This window comes from Spermophilus citellus (assembly GCF_964194105.1).
Source record: "Spermophilus citellus genome assembly, chromosome: 18".
In the NCBI taxonomy this organism is placed as follows: domain Eukaryota; kingdom Metazoa; phylum Chordata; class Mammalia; order Rodentia; family Sciuridae; genus Spermophilus; species Spermophilus citellus.
Genome location: NC_138200.1, coordinates 8,708,121 through 8,724,236, shown reverse-complemented (window position 1 = coordinate 8,724,236; position 16,116 = coordinate 8,708,121). Strand labels below are relative to the sequence as shown.

The window sequence follows — 16,116 nt, the reverse complement described above, 5'->3', positions numbered from 1 at the left end:
AAAACGTGCAGGCAGGCTGGGGCTGTAGCTCAGTGGGTGGAGTGCTCGCCTCACATGCACAAGGCCCTGGGTTTGATCCCCAGCACCAAAAAAAAAAAAAAAAAAAAAAAAAAAATGCAGGCGGGAGGATCACAAATTTGAGGCTGGTCTGGGTAACTTAGCAGGATCGCTGCGCTGGCCTGGGTCCCATTTCCAGCCCCAAAGGTAGAGGAGGGGGAGGATCCAGATCTTGAGGGGGGCTGGAGGGCACTGCAGTGACCAGATTCCAGGCCAGCCCCAGCCTTAGGTGGACAGAGTGCTCTGGGTGCCAGCCTGTCATGAAGCAGTGGGTCTGTCCTTGGGACTGCCAATGCCTTGCAGTAGGTCACTGGAGCTTCTGGCGACCTCTGGCTCAGGTGCCTGTTCCAGGTGGCAGGGAACGGCAGAGGGGCTGCCAGGAGAGTGCTGAGCCTCAGTCCATCATCTGGAGCTCCAGACAGATGCAGCCACCAGGTAGCAGTGGCCACTGGTGTGCACTGAGAACTGAACAGCAGGAGGGGCTCGGGAGGGTGAAAGAGAGGGAGAGGAGGTCGGTTCACGGGACAGGGTGCCATCTCCAAGATCTTCCATCTGAGGAGAGCCTCACCTAGTTAAGCTGTGGCCTCCTCATCTACACACCAGTTAACCCCTAAATCCACCCATGCATCCATCTACCCACCCATCAATCCATTCATCCTTCCATCCATCCGATCATTCATCTACCCATCCACCAATCCACCGACCCACCCCACCACCCATCCATCTATACATCCATCCACCCATCCATCCAACTATCCATTCATTCACCCATTCATTCATCCACCATTTCACCCATACATCCACCTATCCACCCAACCATCCTTCCACCCACACACCCATCCATCCAACCATACACCCATCCATCCACCCATGCACCCACCCATCCACCCATCCACATAACCATCCACCCACCCACCAACCCACTGACCCACCCATCCATCCATCCACCCATCCATCCACCCATCCATCCACCCATCCATCCACCCACCCACTCACCCACCCACCTACTCGCCCAAAAACCCACCTATCCATCCATCCACCAATCCATCCATCCACCACCCACCCAACCATCCATCACCCATTTACCCATCCACCCACCCACACATCTGCCCACCCATCTATTGATCCACCCACTTACCCATCCACCCATACACCCTCCCACCCATCCAGCCACCCTCCCACTCATCCACCCACCTATCTACCTGCCCACCCATCCACACATCCAAAAATCCATCCACCCACCCATTCACCCACCCATCCACCCACCCACAGACCCACCCATCCACCCCCCATCCATTCACCCACCCCGTCCACCCATCCAACCACGCACCCATTCACCCACTCACCCTCACACCAATCCACCCATCCACCCACACATCCACCCATCCAGCAACCCATCCATCCACTCACTCATCCACCCATCCATCCATCTACCTATCCACCCACATACCCACTTACCCATCCACCCATCCATCCACTCACTATCCACCCATCCATCCATCCACCCATCTACCTCTCCACCTACCCACCCATCCACCAACCCATCCTCCACCCATCCACCCATCCACCAACCCATCCTCCACCCATCCACCCATCCACCCACCCTTCCACCCACATACCCACCCATCCATCCATCCATCCACCCATCCATCCACCCACCCACCCATCCAACCACCCATTCACCCACCCACCCACCTATCCATCCACTCACCAACCACCCATCCATCCACCCATCCTCCACCCATCCATCCCCCCTTCCACCCACCCACCAACCTATTCATCCACTCACCCATCCACCTCTCACCCACCCTTCCACCCATGCACCCACCCATCCACCCATCCAGCCACCTACCTACCCATGCATTCACCCACCCACCCAACTACCAACCAACCCATCCACCCACCCATCCACCCATCTACCCATCCATCCCCCCATCCATCCCCCATCCACCCACCCAACCACCCAACCATCTACCCATCTAGCCACCTACCTACCCATCCATTCACCCACCCAACCAACCACCTACTGACCCATCCACACATTCACCCACCCAACCATCCATTCACCCATCCACCCACCTTCCCAACCATCCATCCACCTACTCACCCACTTGCCCATCCATCCATCCACCCATGCATCCACCCACCCACCTATCAATCTCCCCATCCATCCACCCACCCACCCACTCATCCACTCATCCATCCACCCACCCACCCACTCATCCACCCATCCATCTACCCACCCATCCATCCATCCACCCACCCACCCATCCATCCAAGCATATATACATCCACCCATCTACCCATGCACACACCCAGCAACCCACCCACCCATCCATCCACCCATCTACCCACCCACTCATCCACCCATCCATCCACCCACCCTCCCACTCACCCATCCACCTGTCCATCAACCCACCCATCCCCCCACCCACCCATCCACTCATCCACCCACCCACCCTTCTACCTATCCACCCACCCACCCATCCACTCACCCATCCACCCATCCATCCCCCATCCACCTACCCACCCATCCACCCATCCTCCCACCTATCCTCCTACCCACCCAATCCATCAGCCTACCTGCCCTCCCACCCATCCTCCACCCACCCACCGTCCCTATCCATCCATCCACCCACCCATCCTCCACCCATCCACCCATCCATCCATCCACCCATCCATCCTTCCATTCACCACCCACCCAAGGCTTCCCGGAGTGCTCCCAAGCTCCTGTATACCCTACATTCTCTGTCTTGCCTGCACATATGTGTCCTGGCCCCTCTGGATATCATAGCCACCAGAGTAAGTCCTACCAGATTCTGCCCTCTAAGTGCACCCCTGTGTGTGTGGCACAGTAAACTGAAGAGGTCTGACCGGGAATCAGGACATCTTTGCAAAGTTCTGCCCCTAGTGAGAAAGGAGTTTGTAAGCTCTATTTCAAAACATGGACACTCTGAAATAGGCCTTTTCCCTTTAAGGACGCAAATCTGCCTCCAGCCAAAGGTTTGTCTGGACAGGAAATGAAACGGATACCTCCTCTGACCTCCCCAGCACCCGAATTCCCAGCGTCTGGTACTTGCTGGAAAGAGATAAGCCTTATCATGGGGCAGGAAGATGAGAATTCTCTTGGCGCTAACAAGTGACTTAGTCTCTTTCCTGGTTCACAGGAGCTGCTGCCTGACGCGGTTGTTCCAAACGTGTGTGCACATGCGGGGGAATGGTTGTTGTTTTATAAGTTCTGGGTTTTGTGAAAATGGGTCTCAACGGCAGCCCTTTAAAAAAATTTAGTTGTAGATGAACACAATACCTTTATTTTATGTATTTATCTTTATGTTGTGTTGAGGATCGAACCCAGGGCCTCCCATGTGCCAGGCAAGCGCTCTGCCACGGAGCCCCAGCCCAGCCCTCAACTGCAGCCATAGAGAAGCATCTCAACACTAGGCTGTGTGGGCTGTGTGTGTGCATGTGTGTGCCTGTGTGTGTGTGTGTGTGTGTGTGTATGGATAATGACACAGAGACAATCACGGAAAGTGAGGAAGGAGAAGGTCAGAGGAGAGGGGCCCACGGAGAAGCGAAGTTGGAGCAAAGACCTGAAGGAAGGTGGAGGGAACCCTGAGTTACCTGAAGGAAGGGTCCCAGCCAAGGACCAGTAAATGCAAAAACTCAGACGTGCGTGCGTCTCAGTGCAGATGTGAAGGAGGGAGGACAAAAGAAATCAAAGACACAGGAAGAAAGGAGACGAGGAGGCAAGGAAATGTGATTTTAATCTGAAGTTTTGCATGGTCTCCCCTGGCTTGTCCTTTTGGGAAATCTGTGTTTTTTTGTTTGTTTGTTTGTTTGTTTTTCAGTCCTGGGCTCTTTACCATTGAGCTACATCCACATCCCTTTTTATTTTTCAAGACAGGGTCCTGCTAAGTTGCTGAGGCTGATCTCAAACTTGCTGTCCTCCTGCCTCAGCCTCCTGAGTTGCTGCACTACAGGTGGGTAGCCCCATGGCCAGCTGTAAATCTGGAAATCTCAAGAGTTACCATGATGCATCCACTTGTGAAAATTACCTTGCACACTGTTAATTAGCCCACTAATAAGTAGATTAAGCAAAGGGATACATAGAATATTTTTTTAAATTTAAAATCTAAGGAACTTTCCAGCATTGCCTATTCATCAGATAGTAGAGATGGGTCACCCCAGGGGTCCGGAGGAAAACCAGACTGAGGTCATCCTGCTACTGTCCCATGTCCACACCCACCAAGTTTCCTTTAAAAGTGGAGCCAGGGGGCGGGCGCAGTGGTGCAAGCCTGTAAGCCCAGCTGTTCAGGAGGCTGAGACAGGAGGAACAAGAGTTCAAAGCCAGCCTCAGCAACAGCAACCACTAAGCAACTCAGTGAGACCCCGTCTCTAAATAAAATACAAAATGGGGCTGGGGATGTGGCTCAGTGTTTGGAGGGGGTACCTGGGATTGGACTCAGTGAGTCCAATCCCGGGTACCCCGCCAAAGAAAAAGTGGAGCCAGGGACCCCCAAACGCATCTCTCACTCTGAGATGGTCCCTCCAGCGTGCTCCTTGCTCTCCTAAATACAGTCCTGAGCCTCTACTGATGCTGCGGAAATTCTTTTCTGTCATGAAAGTCCAAGGCCCCACTTGTCCTGAGTTGAGTTCCCTCCACGGAAATGATCCAGGAATTCCTTAGGATCGCCTTCCAGTGCCTCTTCTGTGGGTACCCTCAGAAACTGCTGGGAGTGGTGGCACACATCAGTAATCTCAGCAACTCAGGAGGCTGAGGCAGGAGGATCGCAAGTTCAAAGCCAGCCTCTGCAATTTAGGGAGGTCCTAAGCAATTTAGCGAGACCCTGTCTCAAAATAAAACACAGAAAAAAGCTGGGGGTGTGGCTCAGTGGTGAAGTGCCCCTGGATTAAAACCCCAGTTTAAAAAAAAAAAAAAGACTTAGGGTCAGTGAAAGCAAAAACCGAGAAGCTCTGTGCATGTCTTGTACTGCGTCACCACTAAAAGTACTGATTTTATGCCAAATGATTCTTAACTCAATTTTTTTTATAGTGCTGGGGATCAGAACCCAGGGCCTTGTGCATGCAAAACAAGCACTCTACCAACTGAGCTAAATCCCCAGCTTAATTCAATATTTTAAATGAGGGGGAAAAAAATCTGAGGGAATGTGTTTGCTATGTCCCCACAAGAGCATGGAGCCCACTGCGGCCAAGCACAGGGAGGGGGATAGGTGGATCCCAGAGATGCTGCAGAGTCCTGCAGAGCTCCGGGCAAGCAGCGGGCACTGGGCTTTCCTGAGCGAGCTCAGCCGTGGAGCTGGAGAGGCTGAGTGGGAACGGCTCCCAAGGGGGAGCAGGCTGTAGGAATTTGGAATTCTAAAGTTTTAAAATGGGAATTTGCCTTACATTCCAAACCTGTGTAAACTGTCCATTTTTCTTTCCCTAATGGAAATACAAGTTTTATTTTATAAAATGAGTCTTTCTATCCTTAAGGAACAATGTGGGTGATTTGTGTTTTATTTATTTTACTATTTTATTTTATTTTGTACAGGAGATTGAATCCACCGGGGATTAACCACTGAGCCACATCCCCAGGGTCTCACTAAGTTGCTTAGGACCTCACTAAGTTGCTGAGGCTGGCCTTGAACTCTCAATCCTCCTTCCTCAGCCTTCTGAGCTCTTGGAATACAGGTGCATGCAACAGCTGTGTTTTATTAACTTTTTCTTCCTATTCTTCCCTCTCTGACCAGGGTGACCAGTTGTCCCCAAAACCATTTCCAAGTTAGGAAATTTTATAGAAGGACTTACAGGAGCCAGTATGTAGTTGATTTACTTGGTGTCAGAATAAAGGCACGCACCAGATCTAAAGGAGAAAATGACCTAATGGGTGGCTCAGAGCAGCTTAGCTGCCCCCAGTGAAAAGACAGCAATCTGTGTGCTGCATTTCTGCCCAGGGAAGCCCATTAGAGGCTCAGTACTCCAGGTTTTCATTGGCGGAGTCATCATGCACCTTGTCTAGATGTTCCAGAGGAGAGCAGGTGTGTGCAGTTCTGAGCAGTCCAGGTACACTGTCCTACCCTCATCTCACTTTTTTTTTTTTTTTTTTGCAGTTCTGGGGATTGAACCCAGGATCTCCCACATGCCAGGAAAGCACTCTGCAATTAAGCTATGTCCCCAGCCCAAGCCACTCTAATCATTAGGACTTGGAGGGATGACTGTACCAGCAAATTTCCTAGAGGCAAGCAGATCAGAGTGGATCTTGCAAGCAGAGCTGTATGAGGACGGCAGCCCCAGACTTCTATGTGAACTCCTTCTTGCACTCCCCCGGCCCCGTCCCACGTGCAGATGAATCTTCATCGAAAGGGATTATGGGGCAATGACTGCTGTAGACGAGGTAGAGAAATCAGATCTGGAGAGGAAATCAAGATCTAAAAGAACAGCCAGGGGCTGGGGGTGCAGCTCAGTGGTGGAGCGCTTGCCCGGATGCTCCAGGCTGTGGGCTCAATCTGCAGCAACCACAAAACAAACAAAAATTTCAGTTATTTGTTCATTTATTTTGAGATGGGATCTTGCCCAGTCTGGTCTCCAGCTCCTGAATTCAAGTCAGCCTCCTGTCTCAGCCTCCCATATTGCTGGGACCTTAGGCACAAAGCCCTGCCCTGGCCCATGGAACTCCTTTTGGTTCTGAACCCAGGGGTATTTTACCGCTGAGCTCCATCCCTAGCCCTTTTTTATTTTTATTTTGAGGCAGGCTCTTGCTAAATTGCTGAGGGTCTCCCTACATTTCCCAGGCTGGACTTCAACTTGAGATTCTCCTGCCTCAGCCTCTGGAGTCACTGGGATTACAGAGGATGGGCCACTTACTTATAAAATTTATTTTCGATAAACTTAGAGACCTAGGAGGTAGGAACCACAGGCTACCATGCATCTCTAAGTGGGGGACCGAGTGCATGGTGTCATTGAGTGACAGCGTCTCTATTGAGCATGTCTGTGTGGTGTCTGTGGGTCTGTGTTGTGCTGTGGTGTTCGAGATCCATGTGAAAGCCTGGGAGTGCGGCTGGGTGAGTGTGTGTGTGTGTGTGTGTGCACGCGCGCACGCGCGCCTGCGCCTCCAAGTGCAGCAATGTGTGTCTTGTCCCTGGATGAATGACAGCATGCCCTATCATGTTACTGAGCAGCTGTGTCTCTGCAGGGCTGGTGGCATTTTGAGTTGCTGTGTATCATGGGCGTTAGCGATGGAGTCTGTGCAGCATGGTGCTTGGTACCTGACTGTGGGTCCCAGGGGCTGGCTCTCTGGGTGGCCTTTGTGTTCCTGGGCGGATACATGTGTGTCGTGTGTTGGGCCCTGGGTACTGTCACCCATCCCACCCTGCAGCAGGCTGGCGGTGGCTGCGCCTGTGGATGTGTCGTCACGTGGCTGGACACTGCTGGGCTGTCGTGGTGACCTGTGGCTGAATAAAGACGGGTGCTGATGTGACTGTGTCTCAGCTGGGCTGGGTTTGGGCGAATGTGAAGTTGTGCAGTCGGGGGAAGGGGTGCTGGTGTCCCCCTAGGGGCTGTGTGTGTGAGACACACAGGGGCACAGATGAGTGCCAGCCTGCGGCCACTGATTTCTCTGGCCTCTCCTGCGGGGCAACAAGGGCCCCTTTGTTCTCAGTGACAGAAGAGGAATGTCCCTCCTCTCGTGAGGTCCCGGCAGTGCTCTGCCACTGAGCTGTGCCCAGGGACTGCTTGTCCCCGCCGTCACTCGTATGCACTATAGAGCCCCAGAGAGATCATCTGGGGCCCTCTGAACAGTGCTGTTATGGGTTGAACCGCGTCCTGCGCAAAATTCCTATGTGACAATCCTAACCCCCTAACCTCTGAGAACGTGACCTTATTTGAAAATAGGGTCATTAGGGATGTCATTAGTTAAGGTGAGGTCACATTGGAGTACAGCGGGTCCCTGCTCCAACATGGTTGTTATAAACCAGGACACGTACGTGGACACCGACACCGACGGACATGGCCCGTGAACACGAGGTGAGACCGGGTGGGGTCTCTGCAACCACGGAGGGAGGGAGAGCCAGAGATCCAGCGACCCACCAGAAACCAGGCCAGAGTCTCCCTCAGGGTCCTTGGAAGGAACCAGTCCTGATCTTGATCTCAGACTTCTGGCTTCCGTAAGACAATTACTTTCAGTTTCAGCCAGTTGGTTTGTCCTTGGTGAGAACCGCCCAGAAGGCACAGGACTTTCTCTACATGTTGGAGGATGAGTAGGTGGCAGAGGGCAGGAACAGAATGTGCAAAGGCCCAGAGGCAGGGCTGTGGGTGAGGTCCTTGATGAAACCTCAGTAGAGCTGGGTTTGGCAGCATTGGAGGGGCCAGAGAGGCACCCTGGGACCAGGGAGAAGTGGGTCATGCTACGGTTTGGGTCTTTGTTCTGAAGGCACTGGCTCTATTTATGAGGCACTCACACTTCCCGATGCCCTGTGCTAATTGCTGTTCCTATACTTGCTCCTTAAGTCTGATGCCAGAGATGGGAACTTCTTTTTTTTTTTAATTTTTAAATATTTATTTTTCAGTTTTCGGCGGATACAACATCTTTGTTTGTATGTGGTGCTGAGGCTCGAACCCTGCCAGGTGAGCGCATGCCACACATGCCAGGTGAGCGCGCTACCGCCTGAGCCACATCCCCAGTAGAGATGGGAACTTCTGACCCAGTGAGCTCCGCAATGAAATTGGGCCAGAGAGCAGGAGCACACAGGTAAAGCTTTAATTGGGTGGCTTAGCCTCAAGGAGAGGGGCACAGCACTGATAGAATTAGGCTAGGTCCCCAAACAAAGCAAGAAGCTATTTTTTTTACTTATGTGCAAGGTTATAAGAGATGGGTTAGGGATTGGGATGTTTTTTGTTTTGGAAATCAAACCCAGGGCCACTTAATCACTGAGCCACATCCCCAGCCATTTAAAAACATTTTTTACTTAGAGACAGGGTCTCTCTAAGTTGCTGAGTCTCCCTTTAAATTCTCGATCCTCCCACCTTGGCCGTCCAAGATGCTGGGATTACAGGTCATGGTGCCCAGTGTGTTTAGAAATTTTAATGGAGTTTAGATCTTTAAAAAAAAAAAAAAATTTTCCCCCCGCGTGAGCACTTTGAGAGCTGGTCAGTGTCAGTTTAGAGCCCAACTTTACATCTGTCCTGTTGATGCTGTATCTCTTTTAATCGTGTTTGCCTGGCAATAAGGTCACTGCAGCTGTTAAGAGAATACATGGGTATGGCTTTGCACACCTGTAATCTCAGCGACTGGGGAGGTCTGAGGCTGGAGGATCACAAGTTCAAGGCCAGCCTGGTAACTTAGCCAGACCCTGTCTCAAAATAAAAAGGGCTGAGGAAGTAGCTCAGGGGTAGGGGGTTGGGTTTGTCTTGAGTCCTTTGCCCTGATCCCCCAACAATTTCCTTCTCTTATCTAGTTTATCTTTGAAAATGTTAAGGCAAAGATATCTTGGTGGTTTGGTTTGGCTGGGTTTTGTACAGGGGTGTGTGTGTGTTTGGATCAGGGGCCTGTGCCTGCCACTTGCTAGGCAAGTGCTCTATCACTGAGCCACATCCTCCATTCCTTTTATTTTTAGTCCCATCGAGCCACACCCTCAGCCTTTTTTCTGTTAGAGACAGGGTCTCGCTGAGTTGCTAACTGCCTAGTTAAGTTGCTGAGGTGGGCTTTGAACTCCTGCCTAGGCCTCCCAAGTCACTGGGATTACAGGCGTACGCCACCACGCCTGGCTTTGTTTACTTTAGAGACAGGGTCTCCTTAAGTTGCTGAGGCTGCCTTTGAACTTGGGTTCCTCATCCTCAGCCTCTGGAGCCGGTGATTACAGGCGTGCGTGCGCCACCATACCTGGCTTTTTTTCTTTCTTTTTTTTTTTTTGAGTGCCTGTGGAGGTACCTGTCTCAAATCCTCCCAAAATAACACAGCCAGCGAGGAAGATGGAGGGGGACGTGAACTTTGCCAGGAGAGGTCAAGCGAGGACCCGGGAGGTAGAAGGTGAAGCTGGTACCTCCTCATCCACGTGTAGTCGGGAGCCAGAGCAGCAGGGGGCACACAGCGAGGCGGTGAAACGAGAGACCGTCGCCCGCAGGCGATCACGCCCGCCTCGCAGAGGGGGGCACCGAGGCTTAGAGAGAGGAAAGGGTCTTAAGCCCTCAACTCTGCAGCCTGCTTCCTGGACCTTCCCTGGATCCCTTCGCGGGGAGCCGGGATGAAGGCGCAGAGAGGAGGGCTACAAGGTTATGAGGCGCCCCAGGGCCGGCGGCTGGGTTTGGAACGCTCGCCGGACCCCGCAGCCTCCCCTTCGCCGTCCTTTCGGGGCTCCGTTGCCTCTCGGGGTAGGAGAGGTCCCACCCCCCCACCCCGCGCGCTTCGGCTCCCCCGCCCCCTTCCAGCCACGCGGTAGCGTGACAATCAACGCAGCCAATTCCCTGCCACCGCCCCGCCGGGCTGTACCGTGCTGGCTGGAGTGGCGGGGGGGGGGGGAGAAGGAAGGGAATGCGTGCAGGGCTTGTCCCAGGCACTCCCTCCATCCAGACACCGACTAGCCCGACAAGGGGACAGTAAGAAGGCTGCCGTGGGGGTGTCGGGTCGCGGGCCGCGGGGCTCTGTGGCCGCTTCGGCGCCGCGGTGTCCCCCGCATCCCCCCGCTCCCTGCATTGGTTCGCGCCGCGGAGCGCGAAGAACCAGCAGTGTGCGCGGTGCCCGGGACACAGCGGTAGCGAGTCCGCGGAGCTCCGTCAGGTTGAAGGTCCGCTGTGCGGCGGCTGCTGCGTCGGGATCATGGCTCTCAAAGTCCGAGTCATTTACTGGTAAGCGCGGAGGCCAGGGGCCTCTCCCTACCGCGACTTGCGTGCGCTCGGAGCCGGGATGGGGCGTCGGGGGCTGGATCTCAGGCACCCGGGAGGAGAAAAGCGGCTGGGTGGGGCCAGGAGGGGTGAGGGCCGCGGGGAGTTGAACCCCCGTTTGGGACGAGCGGGACGTCTCGGGTTGTGAAGGGTCCAGCGGAGACGTGTGTGTGGCCGCCGCAGACGCCAAGGGGCTTGGCCGCGGGTCGGGTGGATCTGTGCACTCCTGGGACCGACCCCTCGGCTATGCTCCGATTCCCCGCCCGCGAACAGCCCCTGGGTCAGGACGGCCTCCTGCACCTTCCTGGATTTAGAAAAGACGCAAATGACAACCTTCGCGCCGGTGCCCCTGGGTGCCCGTGCTGCCAACCCCTCTTCTCGGGCCACAGTTCCCCTTTCGGTAATGCGAAGAGGGCGAACTTAGTAGCTCCTGCCCGGGCAGCGCTGCACGCCAGCCCCGACTGCCTTTGAACCTATTTCCTCCGCTCAGAGGATCTCCCTGGCACCTCATTCTATGCTAGCATGCAGTAGGTGCTTAATAAATATCGGTTCAATGAATTTACTGCCCCCTGAGCCTTTTGAGGGAGGGGAATTCTAGCTTCATTTTACGGGGCAGGGAGAGGGGAATGCAGTAGGTCGAGGTCCTGGCTCAGACGGGGGGGGGGGGGGGGGGCACTCCAACCTGGGTGGCTGGCCTAATTGTCTGGGACACGCACCCGGGATCCAGTGGGTCTCAGTTTTGGGAATGCCATGGCCTGTTAGAAGCACAGCTCGCTTGACATTTTGAGTTCCCAGGAGGCCTGTGCACCAGATTCCAGCCGGAAATGGCATCTTGGGTGTTGGAAGGTGTTCAGGTTCCAGGAGCGACACGGCTTCCTTCAGTGCTCTGGGCCTGGGCCCCAGCCGAGGTTGCATGTTGTTTATGCAGCTCTTGTTCTAACCCAGTGCCCTCCGTTTTCTTCCCTGTTGCCTTCCCCGCCTCATGTGGCCAAATAATTGTGATCTGGTCACCCCGTCTGCGGCCTCCCTCTCCTCCTTTGCCTGGCTTGGCTCTTTTTCTCTGCTGTTTCCTATTACACTCTGGTGTCCATGTGTCTTTCTTCCCTTCTCTGCCTTTTTTGCTTGGTCATTTCTGCCCGTCTTATTCTCTTCTCTTCCTGGTCCCCTTTGTCCTGCCATTACTGCCTGCTTTCCCTGTGTCCCCACCTGTCTGCCTGTCCTGGAACTCCTCACTTGGACTCACCTACCAGTGGCGCTTGAGGCTACAAGCCTAAGGTAAGCCGGGGGCCCTCAGGAAGCACCCTGAGTCGGGAGAGTGCATCTGGGGGGCTGGCTGGGCACTGCTCTGATCTCCTCCCCCTTTTCAGTATCTCCAGCTCAAGAAGAAGCTAGAAGATGAGTTCCCCGGATGCCTGGACATTGTGAGTCTCGGGCCCCTCGTCTGTCTGAGGGTCTGGTGGTGGTGGAGGTGGCTTAGCCCCACAGCCTTTACCCTCCCCCCACACTTCCTGGGAAGGGGAAGCGTTTCCAAGAGGGCATCCCAGCGCCAATCTGTCCTCCCTGCTTAGTGCGGCGAGGGGACTCCCCAGGTCACCGGGTTCTTTGAAGTGATGGTAGCCGGGAAGCTGGTTCACTCCAAGAAGGTATATCTCTGTGTGTGTCCTTGTTTGGGGGTCAAGTAGGGCTGGGGCGGAGGCTGGTGTGTGGGTCCCAGCTTGACCCTTTCTCTCTTTCCCCTCCCCAGAGAGGTGATGGCTATGTGGACACGGAGAGCAAGTTTCTGAAGCTGGTGGCTGCCATCAAAGCCGCCTTGGCTCAGGGCTAGAGTGCCCTGAAGGCAGAGGTGAGGGGCCCAGGCAGGCACTGACCTGGGACCAGTCTGCGAGATGGGGGCATCCAGGTGTCCCCGGGGCAGGAGGAGTGGAAACAAGGTCTGGGTGGTGCAGGATGATGCCTGAGCTGGCAGTAGGCTGAGGGCTGCCGTCAGCAGCTCTCCTGGCTTTGGAATAGAAGGTACTAAAAAGACACTCTGGATTTTGTCCCTTTGCCAGGAAACAGTGACTATCTGTGACTGTCAGCCCAGGTTACAGGCACATTTGGAAACACAGCTCCTGTGCTCAGTATTTTCAACCTGATCACTAGTTGTCAGACCCTGAACCTGAGACTTTTCCAGAGTGGGCCCACAAACACTTTAAGAAACTGACAAAGAATGTTCTAGAAACTGACACTAACTCTAGAAGTGATCACCTGCCCCAGAAGGGACTCCCTTCTCCCCCAGAGCAATGTAGAATCAAATCCAGAACCAGCTGTCAGCATATCCTGAACCCAGGCACCCCTTCCCACACGGAACTGTGCAGAGCAGCTCCCAAACTGGAGAACTGATAACTAGTTCCTCTGAGCCAAGTAGTTCCTTCCAGCCCAGCCCGTTCTAGAACACATAGCCGTTTCCATAACCCTCTGGAACATGGACTGCTTTCCAGAGCCCTCTTGAGTTTGGTTTCAGTTTCCTCAAGTACATTCCAGATGAGTTCCAAACCCCTTCTCATCCAGGACTGGGCACCACTCACCAGTGCAGACCAAGGCTCAGTTCTGGTTTTGGGGACAGTCCTTCCCCGACCCGCCTATACTAGAGATTGAGCCTAGGGCTGCTCTACCACTGAGCTTCAGCCTCAGCCTTTGATTTCAAGACAGGGTCTGGCCAAGTTGCCAAGCCTGGCCTTGAACCTGCCTTCCTCCCCCCAAGTCACAGGGATTGCGGGTGTGCACCACCTTCCTGCTCCAGAGCAGTGAGGCCACTCTGAATTTGGACCTGCAGATCTAAAGTAGTGACTACAGAAGGACAGTGGCATCCTCCCTCCTGTGTGGGTCTGACATGAAGCACCCCCACCCCCAAATTGGAAATGAATTTCTTGGTTCCACAGTGGCTGAGGGATGGTGGGTGGTGCCACGCAGCGGGATTTGACTTGAACTCTGTGGAGTGAGCAGCTCTGTCTAAACCCCCCTCCAGTCAGTACTGGCAGAGGCTCCCTTGGATTCCAGGGGGTGAGTCAATAGATGACGTCATCTCCCATAAAGGAAAGTGGGTTTGCATAAGGAAGAAATGGGGGGAGACAAGTCTGTGAAGAGTGACTGTTTTTTTTTTTGTTTGTTTGTTTGTTTGTTTGTTTTGATGCTTGGGGGTGGAACCCAGGGCCTGCCACCTGCTGAGCACATGCCCTGCCCCAGGGCCACCTCCTGCCCCTGTTTGGTAGTGCTGTGGCTCTAGTTTTCAGGACCCTTGGAAGGATTCAGAAGAACTCCAGCAGCTGTTCTGCATGGTTCCAGGTTACCTAGGGAGGGGCAGAGGGCAGGGGTCACCAGGCAGGAACTTGTGCCCTGTCCCCCAGACAGATGCAGGCTGATTGTGCCAGCTGCCATGTTGACGAGTTCTTGCCCTGGAGGGGCTTGCTGGCACCATCGCGTCCCAGCTTTTTACTGGGGACTGTGCTTACACAGGGCTGGCCTTGTCTCCAGGCCCTCCAGAATTTAAGCTGAGGCCACACTCCCAGAGCCCACGACACCAGCAGTGTTAGCACAGATGGCTGTGGTTGAGGCAGAGTGAACCAGGATTCCAGGCAGGACATCCCGAGGACTTCGGTACTTCCTCCCAGGATCCTGGCTCTTGGGGCAAGGTGGTTCCTACTGTACGTGGTGTGGCCGTCAGGTGGTGAAGAGCACTAAAGTCTGTCAGGATGGCACAGGCCTGTGATCCCAGCGAGGCTGAGGCAAGAGGGTAGCAAGTTCGAGGCCCGCCTCACCAACTTGGCAAGATCTTGTTTGAAAATAAAAAATGAGAAAAAGATGGGCAGGGGGTGCGGGGATAGGAGTGTGGCTCACTGGTAGAGTGCCCCTGGGTGCAATCCCCAGGACCAAAGCAAAACTCCCCCTGAACCTGTGTGTTAATCAGGTGGTGCACACCTGCAATCCCAGCAATTCAGGAGGCTGAGGCAGGAGAACCACAAGTTCGAGGCCAGCCTCAGCAATGTGGCAAGACCCCTGTCTCAAAGACTAAAAGGGGCTGGGAATGTGGCTCAGTGGTAAAGCACTCCTGGGTCCATTTTCCAGTATCAAGAAACAACCCCACGTGTGAGTTACAGTGGGCTCTGGAGACAGGTTTGGCTCTGGGCCACCAGGCTTTTTGTAGGCCAGCAGGTGGCTGCCCATCACCTCTCCGCAGGCTCAGTGAGAGCTGGCCCTCAGCGGGTCCCTCCCTGTGCACCCTGTTTCCCTGGGCCTGTAGCTCTGTGTACCCTTGTCACGCTGACCTGGGCTGCAACCTGCTCCCCACTCCCCCTCTTCTCTCCACAGTCCAGGGATCTTGGCCCAGCCCCGCTCAGCAGACGCTCCATGACAGGAAGGACTGAAATGTCTCTGGGACGCCTGGTCTTTCCTCGATGTCTTTGCAGCCTCTGGGTCGGGGCCTAGTCGACACCCCTGGTCTTTGCCTTTGCATGGGGTGAGGTGTTTCCTCCAGAAGCCACGCCCACACAGGTGGTCTCATGCCTGTCATGGGGTCACCAAGAGAGCCCACACTTCCCTGCCCCCACATTGCCCTGCACCCCCCACCTCCACTCTGTTCCTGGAGGAGGCCTGTCCCTCGCCTTCCTCAAGGGAAGCTGGGGGCCGGGTGGGTGCAGCCGATCCCAGGCCAATAAACAGTAGGTGAATCCAACAGCAGAGCCTCATCTGTCCTCGCGTCCTATCTTTCCCCTGGAGCCCCTCCAGTCCCCTGACGCTTTGCTGATGACAGGTAGGCACTTTATAGCAGAGGGGGGACAGGTCAACATGAAGCTAACGGAAAGCAGATCCCTGCTCCACCATCCTTTGTTCCATAGGAATCTGTCTGGCTCCGAATTCTTTTTTGGTAGCAGACCTTGAACCAGTGGGCACTTGACTATGGAGCCCCATCCCCAGGCCTTTTTGAAAAAAATTGAGACAGGGTCTCCCTGAGATGCTTAGGGCCTTGCTAAGTTGCTGAGGCTGCTTTGGACTCGCAATCTTCCTGCCTCGGCCTCCTGTGTATTCTGTGTGTGGCTTGCTGGGGCTGCTGTCACAATACCACCAACGGGGACTAAAGTAGCAGAAATGCCTTGTCTCACTTGGAGGAGGCTGCAGGCCTCTCCTGAGCTGGCAGAGGCCACCGGG

At 54.4% G+C, this 16,116-nt stretch overlaps 1 protein-coding gene across 2 annotated transcripts; it reads left to right on the top strand.

Moving 5' to 3' along the window:
* The first annotated feature begins 10,608 nt into the window (after positions 1–10,608).
* SELENOW (selenoprotein W) lies at positions 10,609–15,643 on the top strand. 2 transcript variants are annotated; one of them, XM_081275258.1, is made up of 6 exons: positions 10,609–10,896; positions 12,183–12,207; positions 12,300–12,353; positions 12,501–12,575; positions 12,677–12,775; positions 13,676–15,346. In XM_081275258.1, exons 1-5 carry the CDS (start codon positions 10,868–10,870, stop codon positions 12,755–12,757), a joined length of 264 nt encoding a protein of 87 aa, XP_081131384.1. In that variant the 5' UTR covers positions 10,609–10,867; the 3' UTR covers positions 12,758–12,775; positions 13,676–15,346. The 2 variants fall into 2 exon arrangements, with proteins under 2 accessions (XP_081131384.1, XP_081131383.1); XM_081275257.1 differs by having other exon boundaries at positions 10,630–10,896; positions 15,280–15,643.
* Positions 15,644–16,116: the final 473 nt, after the last annotated feature.